This window comes from Gobius niger (genome assembly GCF_951799975.1).
Source record: "Gobius niger genome assembly, chromosome: 20".
NCBI lineage: Eukaryota > Metazoa > Chordata > Actinopteri > Gobiiformes > Gobiidae > Gobius > Gobius niger.
Window position 1 is genome coordinate 22,411,068 of NC_136871.1, and position 18,222 is coordinate 22,429,289.

At 40.1% G+C, this 18,222-nt stretch overlaps 5 protein-coding genes across 6 annotated transcripts; 3 read left to right on the plus strand and 2 right to left on the minus strand.

The window, feature by feature from the left end:
* Positions 1-1,900: 1,900 nt before the first annotated feature.
* frs3 (fibroblast growth factor receptor substrate 3) lies at positions 1,901-9,405 on the minus strand. Its single transcript, XM_079578205.1, has 7 exons — positions 9,285-9,405; positions 8,298-8,418; positions 7,959-8,047; positions 7,684-7,870; positions 6,685-6,846; positions 6,292-6,410; positions 1,901-6,216 (listed from the first exon to the last, which is right to left on the minus strand). The coding sequence occupies exons 3-7, from the start codon at positions 8,022-8,024 to the stop codon at positions 4,978-4,980; spliced, it is 1,773 nt and encodes a 590-aa protein (XP_079434331.1). The 5' UTR covers positions 8,025-8,047; positions 8,298-8,418; positions 9,285-9,405; the 3' UTR covers positions 1,901-4,977.
* Positions 9,372-11,500, plus strand: tspo (translocator protein; the record flags this gene model as incomplete). Of its 2 annotated transcripts, none has more annotated exons than XM_079578227.1 (4): positions 9,372-9,548; positions 10,761-10,942; positions 11,028-11,166; positions 11,237-11,500. In XM_079578227.1, the coding sequence occupies 4 exons, from the start codon at positions 9,372-9,374 to the stop codon at positions 11,417-11,419; spliced, it is 681 nt and encodes a 226-aa protein (XP_079434353.1). In that variant the 3' UTR covers positions 11,420-11,500. The 2 variants fall into 2 exon arrangements, with proteins under 2 accessions (XP_079434353.1, XP_079434352.1); XM_079578226.1 differs by lacking the exon at positions 9,372-9,548 and adding an exon at positions 10,209-10,427.
* Positions 11,501-14,652: 3,152 nt separating this feature from the next.
* Positions 14,653-15,961, minus strand: uqcc2 (ubiquinol-cytochrome c reductase complex assembly factor 2; the record flags this gene model as incomplete). Its single annotated transcript, XM_079578228.1, has 4 exons — positions 14,653-14,821; positions 14,894-14,960; positions 15,038-15,112; positions 15,725-15,961. 4 exons carry the CDS (start codon positions 15,959-15,961, stop codon positions 14,712-14,714), a joined length of 489 nt encoding a protein of 162 aa, XP_079434354.1. The 3' UTR covers positions 14,653-14,711.
* Positions 15,962-16,005: 44 nt separating this feature from the next.
* Positions 16,006-17,120, plus strand: tomm6 (translocase of outer mitochondrial membrane 6 homolog (yeast); the record flags this gene model as incomplete). Its single annotated transcript, XM_079578231.1, has 3 exons — positions 16,006-16,109; positions 16,357-16,470; positions 16,987-17,120. The coding sequence occupies 2 exons, from the start codon at positions 16,006-16,008 to the stop codon at positions 16,451-16,453; spliced, it is 201 nt and encodes a 66-aa protein (XP_079434357.1). The 3' UTR covers positions 16,454-16,470; positions 16,987-17,120.
* On the plus strand, positions 17,048-18,122 carry cUnh1orf74 (chromosome Un C1orf74 homolog). Its single transcript, XM_079578221.1, has one exon. It carries the CDS (start codon positions 17,179-17,181, stop codon positions 17,971-17,973), a length of 795 nt encoding a protein of 264 aa, XP_079434347.1. The 5' UTR covers positions 17,048-17,178; the 3' UTR covers positions 17,974-18,122.
* Positions 18,123-18,222: the final 100 nt, after the last annotated feature.

The following is an 18,222-nucleotide window of genomic DNA, read 5'->3' on the forward strand; positions in this document are numbered from 1 at the left end:
ACAATGATTGGACCAGCTCCACTCCACTGCTTTCCCTCTCTGCCTGTGCTGCAGCTGGTTTTCCTCCTGCCCTTGCTGCAGTTTGACACACCTCATACCAGTATGAAGTTATCAGAGGGAATATTTTTTACCCGTACAATTAAAATATCGCCCAACCCTATTAAAAATGTACAAACATAAAATCATACTAAGTAAGTAACTAAGTAATTAACCATAAATGAAAAATAAATAAGATCAATCATACAATCAATCTGCTCACTCTTTCAAGTCTGATGAGATGGAGGAAAAACTAAATATACAAAAAATATTCTTTGATTAATTTTAATATTTGAATGACAATTAATTTTACATTTGGGACAAATCCACAGTCTATATTTGATAAAACTTCTATTAAAAGTCACTGAATGTCAGGCTCATTTCTAATTTCAACATGACAGAGAAGGAGGAGCATACAAAACGGCCGACTCCGCATCAAATGGCTTAAAGAACCTCAAATAATGCATTTTTTGTTAATTTTTTCAATGTAAAGCTCTATACGGCAGCATAAGAAACACCGCCTTGCTGTAAATGATAACACAGAAACATACACCAAAAATGTTGAAGGAAAGTTTAAATACGCGATGAAACAGAAAGAGGAGAAGTTTGAGGGTTTCCCATCACTGGCCTGCACAATAGTCCTCTGTGTTCCAGTAATTCATCATGCTCGAGCAGATTTGGCACTCATTCTTTTCATATTGTCTTTTCTTAAATAAGTTCACAAAGCCTTTTATTCATTTTAGAAATATTAAATCACAAAGTTATGCTAATGCCACCTGTATTATGTCAATAATACAGGAATCGGTCACAAAAATGTACAGTTCTAAACCATGTTGGCCACTTCTCCGAGTGGCGACATCCTTGTACAAGACAGAAAATATATTTTTTTAAAAATACACAAGAATAGATACAGTTTCTCATTATTTCATCAGATTTTTACAATAGAATATGACTGATGACTTAGTGAGGTCCATGTCCCAAAACCATTGCATTGTTTGAATAAAAACATGTAAAGTCCAGAAAGAGAGTTTATTCTTTGCACATTCACAATGAGAGAAATGCTCAGGTTTCACATACAGTAGCTACAAAACAAACCTACACATGATTCTGCCTCATAAATGATTGAAATATAATCTTCAGTTTTATCATATTAATTTGATTTGTTACAATTGTTTCAGACATCATGTACAATCAAGAGTTGGCACTTTTTCTCCACTTCAAGTATATGAGCAATATAGTATGACAGCTAGAGCAAAACACAACTGTTCATGAGTGAGGATGTCCCAACTTGTCTATGAAAGGCACAGTGAGAAAAAAGTAAAAGAAAAAAAGTGATAAGCATCTGAGTGGTAGTCACATAGCAAGCCCTTTTTATCATTGCACAATCCTTTTCTTTTTTTTCTTCTTTTTTTTTAAACGATAAATCCAATTTGAGGAACCTGAAAGATCGGAGGTGTTATCTGAAAGTGTTGCTTGACGTCGCAGAAGATTTACGACACGACTAAATCCAGAGGCTATGTGAAAGAGCTGCACTTGGGCTGAACTCAAAACATTATAACCGCCACCTGCTTTACGCAATTGAATTAGGATACATATTGAAAGTTTTTGAATTTTGTTATCCAGCCAGTTATATTGCCATAAGGAATTCCTGCATTACATTGTCATAAGGGATATCGAAGATGAAAATCCACAAATATTGACCATAATGATACCTATTAGGTAATTTGACCTTTCTGTGAGGAGTTTGCATGTTCTTCCCGTGCCTATAGGTTTCCCCTACCACAAAAACATGTACAATATGCCAGGAAGAGCGATATGCATGTGATTTATGTTTTAGTTTTGTATCCAGGAGTAAATCCTCAGGCAGAATTTTTATTTTCAAACATTCAAACTAATGGAAGAGATTAAGAGACATAGAATTTTTCCATAATTGTGCAGCCCTACAAAAACATCTGGATTCCTTACCTCGCTTGTATTTACTTTTCTCATTGGTGAGGTTACGTTTTTAATGGCCCAGGGTTATCGTTTTCATTATTATTATTAATACTATTATTTATGTTATATTTTAAATTGTAGCTTGTTCTTACTCAAAGTTTAATAATCCTCTTTTGGTCAAATAACTGGCTGTAACAAAGAGAATTAATCCTTGGGGATCAACAAAGTATGTCTGCATCTGATTATTGGCAATAGAAAAAGTGAAACCGGACTAACTAGCTGGCACATCCATGGAATGTGTTTACTCTTATTTTATAAAAAAAAAAAAATCAATTCCACTTGGAAACATTAACAATTCACTATGTTGATCACAGGACAGTGGCTATACTGTTATGTCTCACTGTTTTTTATAACAGTTGACATGAGATGAAGTAAAGTTTAAAATGCATGGTATCTTATTAGATCTTCACTCATAACACACTTCAGTAGTTAAAATATATATATATTTTTCTTTTACATTGAACAATACTCTGATTTTAATAGAAAAGATGGCCACTATAGTGAATGGTAAATACAAAATGACACTGTATGGCACTGGTGATGTGATGAGCAAATCACAAAAAGCAGCCGGTCTCATTTGTCGGAGCTAAAATGCTACTTAAGGGAAGAAAAGTAAACTATGTACCTTCAACCTAGTACTTGGAGATTGAATACAGAAGCCAACCGACCGATAGACAAGGATACTATTTAACACATTTGTATGACTTCAATGGACAAAACAAAAGTCACCTATTATTGCAAAAAAACAAAAAAAAAATGTACAAAAGATTTATACATCCCTTTAGACATTGTGATATGGCAAAAATTAAAAATCCTCACAAATTCAGTGTTTGAGTTTGGGTTTTCTGTAAGTTTTGTGTAAAAGTGGGACAGATAAAATTACAAATACGTACCATACTGAGGGAAATGTTTTCCACTTTTAGGTCATCGTAGTTACAACTATATAGAGTCTCTAACAAAAAATACAGAACAAGGTAAAACATTTTGATAGAATTTCTCGGTCATCAAGGATAATCTGAGGAATAGGTCACAAGAAGCCTATTATATAAATGCTTTTTAAAACTAAATGGATTAATTCAATAAAAATACTGTCTCTCAGCTGTACTAACAACATGGTATTGCTGTCCAAAAAGTATATAGTAAAAATAAGCACTTTTAATGTACAATTTAAAGTTATCCAACATTTAAAGTCATATAAAGTGAGTATTTCTGAGCTTTCCAGTAAAAAAAACCTGTCACACTTTAGGGGGTGGTTACGCCAGTACCACAGCCTCGCAGCCCTGTTCCAGTCAACTATTTGTATTTCACCATCCACACATGTGAGAGTCATTCTATATAAATTAAAGCATAATCCTGGAAGATAGTTCACAACATCCAAGTACTGTATGTCCCAACAATTACACAGAACTTTAAACCCACTCCCAAAAAAACAACGCTGAAAAAGCTGCCGAAAACTATCCGAACATCTCACTCATTTGCACTGCTCAGAGGAACACAATTATGCTACTTCTATTTGCTAACAGCTAAGAGCGCGGTGAAAGGTCAGACATCGCATAGCTTCAAACACTGAAGATTTCATTTTTGACACGTAGCTGGAGTATACGGGTCTTTATTTACACCTAGCAGCAATAAAACCACCGCAATTTTTTCACACACTGGCATCTAAACAGCTGTCTGAGTAAATGAGGTGAAATGTGCGTTAAAAAGATGTCCTTAAAAAGTTGGTCTTTCTATTCTCGCCTTTGTACTCCTTGTACTTTCTTTTTTCTTTTTTTTACACTTTTTCATATTTTTCTTACAAATCCAACTGGCACATACTCATTACAGTTAGCAATTGAAATGTTGGCACTTAAAATATAAATACAGTCATCTTCATTATTTTACATAAACGGAAATAAAATTAAATTAAAAAATGATGCACCATTGTTAGGTATAAATCAGATTTCCAGTGATAACTTGAGGTGAAACTTTGGTCTCCATATTATCGACTGGATTTACAAAAACAATGCTGGTTGTCAAATGGAAAAATATAAACTGAATAAATAAATAAATAAATAAATATCTTAAATAAATAAATAAGAAAATAAATATCTTGAAGGACTCAAAATATTTTCGAAATTATACATATTGGGATCGAGTTATATGATAGCTTATTTTCACCATTTTGAGGTTTTCAATTAAACTTTTCCATAATAGAAAGCATATCTATTTTTTGGCCCCTGCTTTTGATATAACATAGTGCGACCTGTAGTAGAAGAAGAATGAGTAAAAGTGCAACTGTGACAAGTGTAAACCATGGGGATTTCCTTCATAGTATCAGAGATGTTACAGTTTGCTACGTTGATTTGCAGTGAATGGATAATGCTGTTTCAGCTGCATATGCTACTTTTCCTATTGTTTTCAGTAGTTTACATAAATATCTAAAATTCTCTGCAATTATTAATCTAAATGATTTTCATAAAATCTGAATTGAACAATTCAACTGCATGATCAAATATAGTCGTATAGGATGCAAGTGTGCAAGATGCTCTGCAGGCAAACTGTAACAATAACGCCCTTCTGTTCATAGGCCAGCAGAGAATTAGGTGCTTCTGATGAGGTATGAATATTGGCCAGTATCACAGAGGGACCATTCACTTCCATTAATGTTTAAACTTTCACTGAGGGTCACATGTTTTACTGGTGTTGATGATGCCAACTGAGGAGTGAAAAAATTATATTTGTCGCTAAGATGATGACTTACTCCACACCACATTTATAAATAACACGCCATTCTAATGGCAAATTCTCCTTGAAACTTCCCTTTATGTGCACAAATTCTCAGTAAGTACCTGTAGTGTATTGTCAGCCCGACAGTTCGATGGTGGATGACAGTGAAGGGTCCAGTGTGCTAAATATGGATAAGCCTTCAGCTGTCTTCTCTCTCCACTGGAGTCTGTACACTGTCTACAGAGGCAGATCTGTGCTGTTGTGGCGAGTCTTTCTGGAAGTGCCATCGTCCCGGGGCAGGGCTTTCTGCAGATTGGACATGGCAACGGTTTTGTTCAGATCTATGACAGCATAGCACTCGCTCCGCCGCGGGGCTTGTTGGGGACCACACTTTTTGGATGGCAGACGCTGGTGCTGTGGCTGTGGCTGGGCCCCCCCACTGAGGGCTGAGGGACAGGGCTCTCCCTCCAAGTCCACCTGAATGTAGTTCAACTGCCGTGCGGGCATGTGGCCATGCTCGCAAGCCTCTGCCCCAGACCTGGACCTCCTGCGGAAATCAAAGTTAAATATTCTGCCGCCTCTGTCCGGCTGACAGGATCGTGGTGGTAGGGGGCAGGGGTGTCGTAGCCGGGGCGGCTGCACCTGCTCAGTGTTCACATAGTTCTGCAGAGCGTCTCTGTGGATACCCCTGGTCTCATGGTGGTACCCGTTAGGAGTCCCAGGTCCTTCAGAGAACTCATACTCATCAAAGTCCTCCTCCTCCTCATCATACTCCTCCTCATCCTGCTCATCTTCCTCCTCCTCCTGCTCTTCGTCCCGCTGCAGGGCACTGTACTCCCACACAGGGGGCAGCGAGGGCAGGTTTTCATAGTTAAGCAGGGCTGTCCTGCGATGGCCCATGCCCCGGTCACAGGGGTAGCCCTGAAGGGGCAGAGAGGCCGGCCCGTGTGAGTGCAGCAAGGTATGGGAGTGACTGTCCGCAGTGCTGCTACTACTGCTGGAGCCCACTGACTGAGATACACTGCTGGGGCTCAGGCGCTGCTTCCTGCGCAGCCCGTTTATGTTTTCATAGGTCAGTTCACTGCTGTCTGAAAGCTCATGGGACGGATGTCGGAGTGCGTGGTGATGGAAATGGTGATAGGAGTGAGAATTGCACAAGTGCAAAGAGGGCTCATCTCCCTCAGTTTCTGACCCTGTGGCGCCCTCTACTGGCTGCAAATTATGGAGGTTGAGCCTTTCTCTCTCTCTCTCCATTAGATGGCGCTGTGCTGGAGTGGGGCCCAGCCTGAACTTCACCTCCTGCGAAGATGGCTGGATGAACACCTGAGGGTCTTTATGCTCCTCCAGGGGGCAGCAGCGCAGGTTGGACTGAGCTGTCTCAGGGAACGTGCTAGGACGTACTTCAGGTAGGGAGTGTACACAGTGACGCATAGAGAGGTCCCCCTCCATAGTAACAGTATTTACATAGGTGTGGGTCTGTCATGGAAGAAACATATCCAAATGTAAGAAATTTAACAAACCTTTGCATTAATGCACAGAGAGACAGCTCACCTGGTCCTCCAAAGCCATTAGACTGTGACCGTGCTCCTCCGTGATCGAAGGCTGGGAGTCCCCTCTGAGTGGGTAACCTGGGTAACCGTTTGGAAATACCTGGCCAGGAAATCCGGGAGCTGCAAACATTTTTAATGAGATCATGTAAAAGGACAAAAATACAAAAAAGGACATTTTGTCAGTTATTAGTCTCAAAATTACATAACACAATAAAATATGTAAAGTACTTTAAAAGAGCCAATAGACATTTTGTGCATTTCTGAGCCTCATTGAACTTGAATCCTATGATAATTTACAGAATGGGCTTTTGTTGAATCCCAGATCCTACTGTTTATTCCGACTGCTGTGTTCTACATCAGGACTCCCTGGTGTTGGTGTGGCTGACTGACTCACTGTTGGGTGTCTGTGGGGTGCGAGACATTTCAATCTCTGGAGTGTGACCACCGCGACCCATCATCATTGACTCCTCGACCACATTGATGCTGTTGCACTGCATCAGCTCCTGGAGCAGGTTGAAGATCTCCTCCGCCCGGGAACACTTGAAGGCAAATATTCCTGAACAAATCAAACACATTTTACAAATTATTAAAGATGTTACCATTAAAACTGAATGATTGTGGAAAAAGTATTGAGATTATATTTGTAATAGTATTTTAGAATCAAGAATCAGATCACACAAACCATTTTACACATGCCTAAAAGGGTAGTGGACGGCAGGTAGGATGCACCCTTACTGGGTCAAAAACAACTTTCACAAGTCAAAAGGTAACCCGACCATAATGTGCATTGTGTTATATAATTGAAAGCTCAGGGCAGGACCTCTTTAACTCAGTCTCTGAATTCAGAGACTCGACGTAATGAGAGACCGAGCTCTAACTAGGACTGGATTAGGGACAGGTGCCAGGGTTTGGGTTGTGAGAAGGGTCAAAGAGAGTCTTAAAGTTTTAGGTTTACTACAGACTGGTTTTAGCTGAAGGACATGGAAACACAATGTATAGGGCTCATCCTGCTTTCTGATTGGATGATCAGCTCAAGGACCAAAACACAAAATGTAAAATATTTTGTCAAATTGTGAATTTGACTGGAACTTCAGATTGGCGGATGTTTATGAAAATATGAATTCACATTCATACATAGCCTACCTTTAATTATTCATAACAATTAATAAGGAACTCTAGTTAAATGGGCTTAGCTTTTAAGTTTATCATCATCCAGAATATACAGAGAATTACGCTTTCCTAGTGTGCATTATTATTATTAATTAGTATCATAATTATTATTATCGTTACTTAAAAATAATATTGATAGCAACACTTTTTGGCTTAATATACTATATAAACATGACCTTCTTTGCAACTAAAAAGAATGAATGGAAGAGTGCATGGAGCTTACCCTGCCCAGTCTGACAGCGGCGTCCACTCTCAAAGGAGAACAGGTTGGAGTCGTATCCATAGCGGCGCAGGCACAAGTACGGCCACCGGATGGCGTCCCGTTTACGAGTGTGAAGGATGAGCTCAGTCTGAGTGAGCTCCATGATCCCCGAGCCCAACTCGTTCCCCTCATCGTCTACGTTGGTAACCTGCAAACAAAGTCAAACCAGAAAAAAACAGGTTAAACCAGAAAAAACAAAGAATACACAAATCTGAAGGTCAGTATATTTGCCCTGCCTTAAATTTGGTGAGATGGTTGTCTCGGATGGGGTCTCGATACAAACAGCTCCAGCAGCTCCCCATAGCTCCAGCAGGCCAGCTGAAACCTACAAAAGTTAAGATACTTACATAATTTAGAGTTTATTACCAAGTATAATGGCATATAACATAACTTTATAGGCTATTAGTAGAGTAAATGTTACAATAATAACATTAATCATCATATTTCTACCTGCTTGTATTGTAAAATTACTGAAAATTGCTTGAACAGTGAAACATATTGTATTTATATTCATCAAAATGCAGACATTCATTTAATGTGACTTCAATTATCATTAGACCCACATAAACCCTTACCGACTCTAGGCCATCAGTGTGAAGGGTTCTGTTTCAAACCCGGAGTCTTTGACTGACCATCGTGGTCACACGGTACATCTCAGTCACTGACATCTTTGAGGAAGACCAAATTGTCTTCCCCCTTTAAACAGAAAAAAAGAAAGAAAATAAATGTTGTGCCAAGTGGATGTAGGCCACACTTTTCCACAGTCATGCATTACACACACACGGTGTGTATCTAATGCACATTAGAAACAGTATACGGATATATCATTTCATTTAATTTAACATTTAATCCAAATTAAAATGGCAAATCAAGCAATACTTTAAATGACAGATTTCGGAGTAAAATACCCTGATAAACATAGGATATTTGCATAAACTTGCCAAAAATAGAGCATGCTCTTCTGATATTTAGCTCTTTAGAACTTAAATTCAACCTCGTAAGATTGTCATCATAGAGGCCTATGTAACACGGCAGGCTGTTGCACATCTGTAAAGTGGTCTCCAGATGTTGCTGTGTAAATAAACTGGCTCTTGAACTCTTGTGTGATCGGTGAGCCTGTGGATATATCTGGTGTCTTCTGGCCGCTGCGCCGCCTGTAAACAGACGAACCCGCCGCAATGTGTGTGCTCAGACTGGGCCTCACTGACTGGTGGCAGGCGGTGCACTCAGCACCACTTCAGTACTTCAGGTCATGCGTGTGGCTTCAATGGTAACGAACATTTTACTGCCCTGCTATTTCACAAATACACTATACTACTTTTCACCGCAAAAATCCCTGCCTTTTGCTCAATTAGCCAAGCCGACGCAGCATCGACAGAAAGCTGTTTTCGCTCCATCCTCGTGGATACGCTTCCCTACAACCCCGAGAGCATCCGAGCCGCTCTCCGGCACAAACCACACGCTCTGTGCGCGCTTCTTCCCCGCGCTGAGTGGATACAATAGCCTGAGCACATAACTGGGAACGGACAAGTGGTGAACGACGATGATGGTTTGCTACTCACATGTCAGGCACGGCTTTTATTGGTCCTAAAGCGGAAAGAGCATTGATACAGCGACCAGGAGTCGGCTGCTGCTGCTACTGTAGTGGGATGTGGCACTTCGGCGACAGACAGAAGGGAAAAGATGCAGCGAGAGCAGTAAAATGTTGTTATTTTTCCTGCTATTACGCCCCCTGCTGCAGCACGGGCCTCTGCCTGTATGACATTTCCTATGCAGCTGGGGTGAAAGTTCACAGCAGACGACGAGCTGAGGGGAGTAACAAGAAGGTACAGGCTGGAGGACCGGAGAGGTGTGCTGCTGTTCGGAGGAGTGGCCGCAGTCTCCATCAAAGGACCTATAACAGCGGTATAACACAACACAGCTGCGCTACATCTGGACTTGGTCAGTGAACATTAATATTAATAATTAACATCAATAATAAATATTCAGCAATAGCCATTTACCCTGAGCCTAAAGTTTGTTGAGCAAAAAATATCTATTTTCTGTCGGCGAAATAACTGCCTAAATAAAACACAAACCTACACACGATGGGAGAAAATGCTCAAGCCGCTATCGGGGTGATTTACGCTATGTTTTACCAGAAAATCAAGAATGTAGCTATTTTGAGAAATATTTTGATATAGGCTAGGCCTGTTGTGGTTCAATATGCGCCTACATTTGTTGATAAAAATATTTGAATGTGATGAAGATGACAGCATGTGATGGAAAACATATAGAAAAATCTCCACCTTTAAGTAACAGACTGATTTATTGTTTTATTCAGTGTGAAGTATTCACGTTGATCTGATCGATGACACGTACTGTATATTGCGCTTTGCAAGCCTGTATTACCATGTGTCTCAAAGTGCTAGAATAAACCCTTCCGTTGTGCTGTTGGTCACAGATCCATGTGTTGGTCCCTGTCAGGCAGCGCTTACTGCTGACGTCACGCAGGTCAGTGCGGCTCGTGTGCAGGCTACAGTAGCTTTGGGAGGAGACGGTCAAATGTTTACTGGAGCCATTGATAAGAGCCGTACCCGTACACTACACTTTATCAGAAAATACCAGCCTACGAGGGCAGTGTTCTAGTCGCTTCCAGTGACATAAAAGAGGTCAGTGCGCCACAGAGCTGCCGAGTTTACTGAAGAGCTACACAACAGCGAAGGGTAAGTTGGTTACCTGAGATGACCCTCTGTTGTAGTGTAGACATTGTGCTATCATGCTTGTTACTGTGTTGCTTTTCTTGTTGTCATATCATACATTTTGTTTCAGTTTAATAAGTTAGTAAGAGTGGAGTAGCGTAAGCTGATACATTTATATGCTATCACTTCCTTAGCAAGTGCAGTCACGTGTTTTTGTTAACTTTTTGAGACAACTTTTGTAAAGAAGCAGTTGGCAGACCACTACATGTATTTTGTATTTAGCATTACAATTTGTAGCCTCATGTCAATAAATGGTCTTTGCATTTTAGTCTTATTTCTCTTTTTCTGTTATCTCAGGCAATGACTGGGTGGCTACCAATGATCGGAATGACTGCTCTCCCACACCTGGGAGGGCTATATGGGGGTTTCATTACACGCAAAGAGGTGAAGGCTTGGTACCCAACACTGAAAAAACCCTCTTGGAGGCCTCCAAATGCAGCATTTCCTGTTGTATGGACCTGCCTATACACTGGCATGGGGTAAGATTTTTTTGCATACAAGATCTGGGCATATTCTGACTTTAACTCTGATTTAACTTTAATCTTGTTGTGGTAAATACCCCAGGTATGGCTCCTATCTGATATGGAGAGAACTTGGGGGATTTACGGAGGATGCAGTGGTTCCACTGGGATTGTATGGTCTGCAGTTGGCGCTAAACTGGGCCTGGACTCCTATTTTTTTCGGTGCACACAAACTTAAATGGGTAAATTCACCAACATGTGTTACTGTAGTATACTTATAAGTGCTGTAATGACTGTGTCATCCATTAATAGGCTCTAATGGAGATAGTGCTGCTCACTGGCACCGTGGGTGCCACTATGTGGTCCTGGTATCCCATAAGCCGCACTGCCACTTTGCTCTTGGCTCCCTATCTGTCCTGGCTCTGCCTCGCCACCTCCCTCAACTACCGCATATGGAAAGACAATCCCGATGAAGGGCAGAAGAAAGATGAATAAGGGAACACTCTATGCATTCATATTGCTGTTTGTTGAGATGACCTATTTTTTTACGCTAATCACTTTTTGTAAAAGAAAACCCGTCCAATATGCAATATTATAATATTATTACTTGTAATGTATGTCTGTACTATTTCTCTTTTAATTAAAAAACAATCTTGATTCTAGGCCGGGTCCTATCTTGCAATGTTAAAATAAAAACATTAAAAAACTGAGGTTACGCCACTATTTTTTAAAATTCCAACATTATGTCGGAAACGGTTTAAATTTTGGGCCAAAGTCTGAGTTTTTATTTATGTTTGCAAGTTTAAAATTGCTACGGTGTAAAGGAAGAATTAAAGCCAAAAGCAGCGATAAAGGCCTTTTCCCCTGTGATGGCCCCACCTTGCCCTGGCTGTGCAGTCACCCAGCGCCTCTACTCAGGTTCAGGCTCCTATCCGTCCCCACCGTCAAAAATCACATCTGCCGGCCCGCAGCATTTAGAATATGATGCAACATGTGTAGGGATGGCGTTGACCAATTGTTAGCTCATTCTATCAAAAAAAATAAAATAAGACTAATTTGTCAAAATACCTGAGAAGCAAAAGGGGCAGACAGTCCATTGGAACGAGGTGACTGTTCCAGTAAGTTTGTTTCACTCTTATCACCACCACCACATTCCGGAGTTAATTAATTTTAACAAATCATTTTGTTTTTTTAGTTTACAAATCATCAAATAAACAAACCCCTATATTACCTAATACCCCTTATTAGATATGCTTATTTTTTGAAAAAATGATTAAAAAATAAGTGCCTGTAAAAAGGGCACGTGAAAGGCACAGGGCAACATACAGAATGAAGTGTGCCCGGTGCAGTTTGCGCTACCGACAGCGTTAAAGCCTGATGTATAGGGTGTTTCTCAATTGTCAGGATCATCGGCATTTGAACCACTTCTGAGGAATCCACGTCATCACAGAGCCGCCAAGTCCTGTTCTAAATCACCCTGACTCCTCTGTTTGGCTCATTTACCAAGGATGCACCTGACAATCCTCTGTTCCCTTGGAGAGCAGGCTATTACCCATAATTACCCAGCTCAGCAGTAAGCGTGCTTACTCGGTCATCTTGGAACGTACCTTCCGTTTAACGAATGGATCAACCAATCAGAGCTTGTGCTTGATGCAAGGCGACGTCCACGACATTTCTACCGCAAGCTCAGATTGGTTGCCGGTGTATAATAGGCATACATATAATAATTAGAGATAAATGATTACCTATTCGGCCCCAGTCATAGTAATGGTCTCGGGTCGTATGCGAAACTTACATGGCTTATACTCCTCCTACGAAGCATGTTCCATAAAAGTCCAAAAAGACCTCCAGAGCTTGATTGATTGGCTCTGGAGCAAGTCAATGCACTGAAAAGGCCTCCACTTTTTCAGACTAATGTACAACAACCAGCCTTAAACCAGGTTAAAAATATTTCACCCAGCCCAGCGTTGTCACATGGGTCATGGCATTTTTTAGATAAAGAAAAACTCTTTGGAGCCAGGCTTTTAAGTCGTTCTAGGGAGGTCTTAAGTCCCATTCGAATCCTGTCTACCAAGTGTCTTTTGGAGTTGCCCCTGGCCACCAGGGGGTGGTACTACAGCAATGTTAGCTCCCTGCCATAAGGACCATAGAGGAGTGTGTTACTTGCCCATTGATGATAGGGCATTCACACCGAGCGAAAAATATTTTGCTTTTCATCGCTCTGCTTGTTGCACCCTTGTGCAGGAGCACGAGGAGGTGGGGTTTGAAGCTGAAGTGTATGAGCCAATTATGCACAAGTGTCCGTCAGATCTTGTTCTGTGGTTGGTGGTTGCCTCTGGAAATGGCTCTATATTTGCATATATATCGTTGAAATTGGATTGATTTCAACGCTCCGGTGGCATATTTCCGGTCGACAGGCAGCATAGGGAATGAATGGATCAAGCTCGCCACTCTATTCACTTTTGCCGCTGTTGGTGTGAGTACGGTGTGACTCTCCATCGGCTGCATTCATTCTTTGGTGTATTTCCGGTTGTCGCTTTCCAGTCAGCAGCGTACATAGGAAATGAATGGAAGCTGGCCACTTATGTCACTACTGCCGCTGTTGGTGTGAATGCTCTACAAAGTGGCCTTTATGATATTCTCCCCATCTTCTGAGTGGATGGGGACGGGCCGGACGGAATGGCAGCTGCTACCCCAGAAGTGCCCCAGTGTGCTCTACAGAACACTTTAGACGAGACGAGACCGGAACGGAGCGGTTTGAGGGTGTTTCGACAGCCAAAGGGGGGTCCAAATCGCTCCAGACTCAGACCACTTCAGCCATGGGGTCTGGAGCGGTTTGCAAACTAGACCGGTTTGGGGGAAAGGGGAGGGGGCTTGTCGACACTCTGATTGGTCAGGCCTGTGAAAGGCAATAGTCTGCTTGCATATTCAAAGTTAGCTTTCTCTTCACAAATGTAAACCAGGCTCTATCATGACTTGTTCGCAGCTCTTAACTTCTGTATGAGCATCTAAAAGTCAAAGTTAACACATGGCACAGCTGATTTTTACTTTCACTTCTGTATGGATTGAGCCAAGAGGCCGATGAGAAATGGGCTATATATTGAAGTCCATTTGATAAATTAGGATAGGAAAACTTTCAAATATGATTTTTCTTATCGCTGTTCAATATAAAGGGCATAATATTATACCTTATTCCTGAGGCTCCCGTGGGCGCCGCCATTAATTATGCCCGCCCCTTTTCTCCTATCTGTTAACATGGGACTGGAGAAGTCCACATAAAATCAGTTACTACACGAAAACAAAGCCGTTTTGGGCTGCGCAGAGAAACGGTGCAGTGTTGACTTGTTGCAAGTGAACATTGGATATTTTACACAAATCAATCTACTAAACATCAGATTTGAGCGGAGCATATTTTCCCTCGTTCTCCGTTTAAATGAACGGGCTTCGCGCTCGACCGGAAGTGTCAGGACGACGGAAGTGCCGAGACAAAGCAAAAAGTGGGCGGGGCGGAATAAGGTGGATAGAACGATTGCATAGTTTTTTTTTGTTGATGAGTACTCTGCCCCACCAAATGGCCAAATATTACAAAAGGTGTTTCGATGCACAGTGATGTAATGAAGAAAGCTTTTTCCACGCACACACTTTCATCGATAGACCTTTGTTTGCAATTGGCCCTAAAAGAAATCCATCTACAGTATACATTATCAAGTAAAGGTAAACATATCAGATAACAATTAACAGCTTTATTTCCATGTATATACAGAAAAAAGGTCGTAGCACAGGCCTACTATTTTTCTTGACTTTTATCTTGACCGTCTTCTGGTGGTTTGGAAGAAAACCTCTGCATTAATGTCTTCCACAGACCCTTCTTTTCTTCATCCATCTGCTGCACACTTCCTGTAAATGAAAATAAAACGTTTAATAAAGTGCGCACAGTAACAATACCGTATTGTGGCGTTTCATACATACCAGACAATAGAACTCTACATTCTTCTACAGTCACACCCGTAAAGCTTGTGTCTCTTACTCGTGGGAACTGAAGGGCAATTATTTTAATGTTATTTTAATTTTCCACAAATAACCACACCAATATTGTTTGAACTTTACACTTACTTTTTGTCGGTATACATTACTGTTAAGCCGGGCCAAGCTTTCATACATTTGGTCACATTTTTCTGGGTCTGAAAGCTGGACAATATAAAGATACACATATGAAACATCATAATAAACTGCAAATCATATCCTTACTTTAAAAAAATATATATATACAGTGGGGAAAAAAAGTATTTGGTCAGTTTCACATAGACATTGTATTGGATTTTGGCCAAATACTTTTCCCCCCCACTGTATATATTGTGTTGTAAAGTGATAGTGATATTGCACTCAACGCAGTGTTAATTTTGTCGATTTAAATATTTTCGCTTACTAATATGAGACTAACTTTTTATACTAAGAATAAAAATTTGACTAAGGTTCAATAACTAATGAACAGATCTGCTTTGTTCATGTGAAGAACAAACATGACGCAGAGGACCTCGACCTATATGATTATAGTGAATATTACAAATGTAAAGTCGACTAAATGTGCATGCGTTTTTTAGTCGACTAAAACTAGACTAAAATTGAAGAGAACTATTTGGCTGAATCTCGACTGAAATTAAATACATTTTTTATCAAAAGGCTAAGACTACATTAAAATATGTTGTCAAAATTAACACTGGCTCAAGGGCACGCTGTTGTGAGGTTTAGCCCTAGCTTAGCACAGTTTTTGCTGAACGTTTAAAGCTCAAAATCACATACCTGTGTGCTCTCGCCCTCTCGAAAAGCTGCCGCGACCCTCTGCCTCAAGAACGTCCCCAAATCCCGGGCTTTTTTGCTCTCATCTCTCGGCCATTCTTCGCATAATTTAAGAAACCGACGATATCGCGTAGCTGACATTTTCGACACGGCAGAGAAGCAAAACAACCGAACTTCGAGCCTCATCGGCCACCGTACTTGTGCAACCTTAAAACTGGCCCCCTCTCTGTGACTCTTCATGCCGACGGTTAGCTGCGTGATTCCTTTTAACGTACGTGAACAACATGAGCGCACCTGGGGTAAAAAAGGGCTCTTCCAGTCCTTCTGGCGTGGTTCAGTGGATCACCACCGCATGTCGGTTTGCTACGGACAGAAATGATTTTAGAAGGTAAAATTATACTTCTTGAAAAGCCTTGATCAAAATGTTAGCTTTTTGCTAAGCGGTGTAATGCTCATGGCTAGTGCTGAAATATTTGCCCTTGCCTTGATCACCAGCCCCAATACGCTGAAAACGAAGCTTACTATTACTCTTTGAATTGGTTTTGTATGTTGTTAAAACTAAAAGTAGAAACTGTGAAAGGGAATATTGATATGCAAATTATTGACCTTGCTTGTTTGTCTATTTTTTATTTCAGAAATCTCTTGGTGAATCTTGGCTTGTTTGCAGCTGGTGTTTGGGTGGCAAGAAATTTATCAGATTTTGATTTGATGTCTCCTCAGCCAGTTACATAACCTTCACAGTACCAAAGGTAAACCAAAATTGTTGTTTATAAATATTTTTTTTTTATTCCTTTTTTTTTTTACTGTATTATCCACCTAACAGACATTCATTTGGAACAACAAAAATAAGACGTAAAATAACATTTGTTGAGGCATCACAACGCACAAAAATAAAACAAACAACGAAAAAGTAATAAATAACCATTCGGAAATACATATAAAAGGTAAATAATAAATAATAACATATTACAAAAGTAACAGCATATTACTTTTTTCAGTAACTAAGGAACATCACCTATTACTTACACAAAATACGGAAATATATTCGTAATTACAATTCAAGTAACTCGAGTTACAAGTGCATTTATATGTATGAACAAAAAAGGGCCTATTTTTTTCGAACCCAGGACCTTCATTTACTGATTTGACTTGTTCATATCATTAAGTGAGTGAATAATAATATTAGATATATTTCATACAGTTTGTGTGGTTCATACAAGTTGTAAAGTATTAACATAATGTCATTTTGTCTGTTTAATTTTCAGGTCCAGCGTGAAGATATAATGGACTATAATTTTCATTTTTAGTTATACTTTTTCACTTGTCCTTTTTTTTTTTCCAAACTCAAACTTTTTTTATGCTTACAGGCTTATGTGAAATATTTAAAACATCTTTGTGGCAATTTTAAGTTTTGTTTGATGTTGTAAAATACACTTCATATAGTCAATTATAATAAAATGGTCATGACCTCCCGGGAAATTGTTGTGGCTGCAGCCAAAAAATATTTATCAACAAAAAAGAAATCTCTCTCTCTTACAAAGATTTTAGACCTTTTTGCTCAGGTCTTAGCTGTAGGTTTGGGATTAAAACCAGCTCTTCTGTATGACGCTAATAATGCCAGTACAGAGCAGGTGCAGCAGTACTTGAGCTCTCTGCAGTCCTCACAGATTGTGTCAAACTCGCTGTTTACACTAGATTTAACTGGCAACACCCTAATAGTCAATCAAGAGATTGCTTTATCTCACTTAAATGAGATATTAAGTGGTGGCAATATGGGTGTAGTCGATGTGTCTCATTTGCTAGAAATGCCTGTGTTACATGACCTATCTAGAGTAGAGTTTGTGAACATGGTGCAGCAACTTAAGCTCACAATTGAAAGATTCAAGCAACATGATGATTGTAAACCTCTTTATGCTGGAAAGCAATGTGAAGACTGGAATCTGTGCATGATTTTTGGTATTTTACTTGGTTATCCAGTCACCTACTGGTTTGATCAAAACAAGAGCTATGAGAACTGTCTGTCTATGACCACTCTCATGGTTACTAAAGCTGCAGCAACATGGGAGATGGATGCTGCAAGTCACACATCTTGTCTATCCTCCTTCAGCGTCCCGGCGGATTTGTTTCACAAGACACAGCCACTTCTAAAAAACTGGAACATTCGCCTTCAAGAGAGATTCGAAAAGCAACAGGTCTTCACAAATCTCAACATATCTCAGACTTCAGTTACTTTGACATCAGTTTGTCTTTAGAAATGTACATGTATTGTCACATATGGAAAGTAAAGGGGATATAAACGTAATGGTTCCGTCTCTTGTGTTCAATACATTGAGGGAGATTTTCTTGTAATTTTCCCTTTAATTTTTCATGCACGTGCCGCTTTAGTTTGAACCCCCTGGCAGGCATCAAAGACAAAGGAGAATGTGCAATGGCGTGTGCCCCCTTGTGGTTGTCACTAAACAGGTTAACATACAATATTAAAATACTTGTTTATGCATGTT

Bases quoted from the DNA above. Each gene is read 5' to 3' on its own strand.
- frs3 (XM_079578205.1), bottom strand. From the start codon at position 8,024: ATGGGGAGCTGCTGGAGCTGTTTGTATCGAGACCCCATCCGAGACAAC. The intron at 6,847-7,683 runs GTAAGCTCCATG...TGATTTGTTCAG, and splicing joins CCGCTGTCAGACTGGGCAGG to GAATATTTGCCTTCAAGTGT. The intron at 6,217-6,291 runs GTGAGCTGTCTC...CTTCCATGACAG, and splicing joins TAATGGCTTTGGAGGACCAG to ACCCACACCTATGTAAATAC.
- cUnh1orf74 (XM_079578221.1), top strand. From the start codon at position 17,179: ATGGTCATGACCTCCCGGGAAATTGTTGTGGCTGCAGCCAAAAAATAT.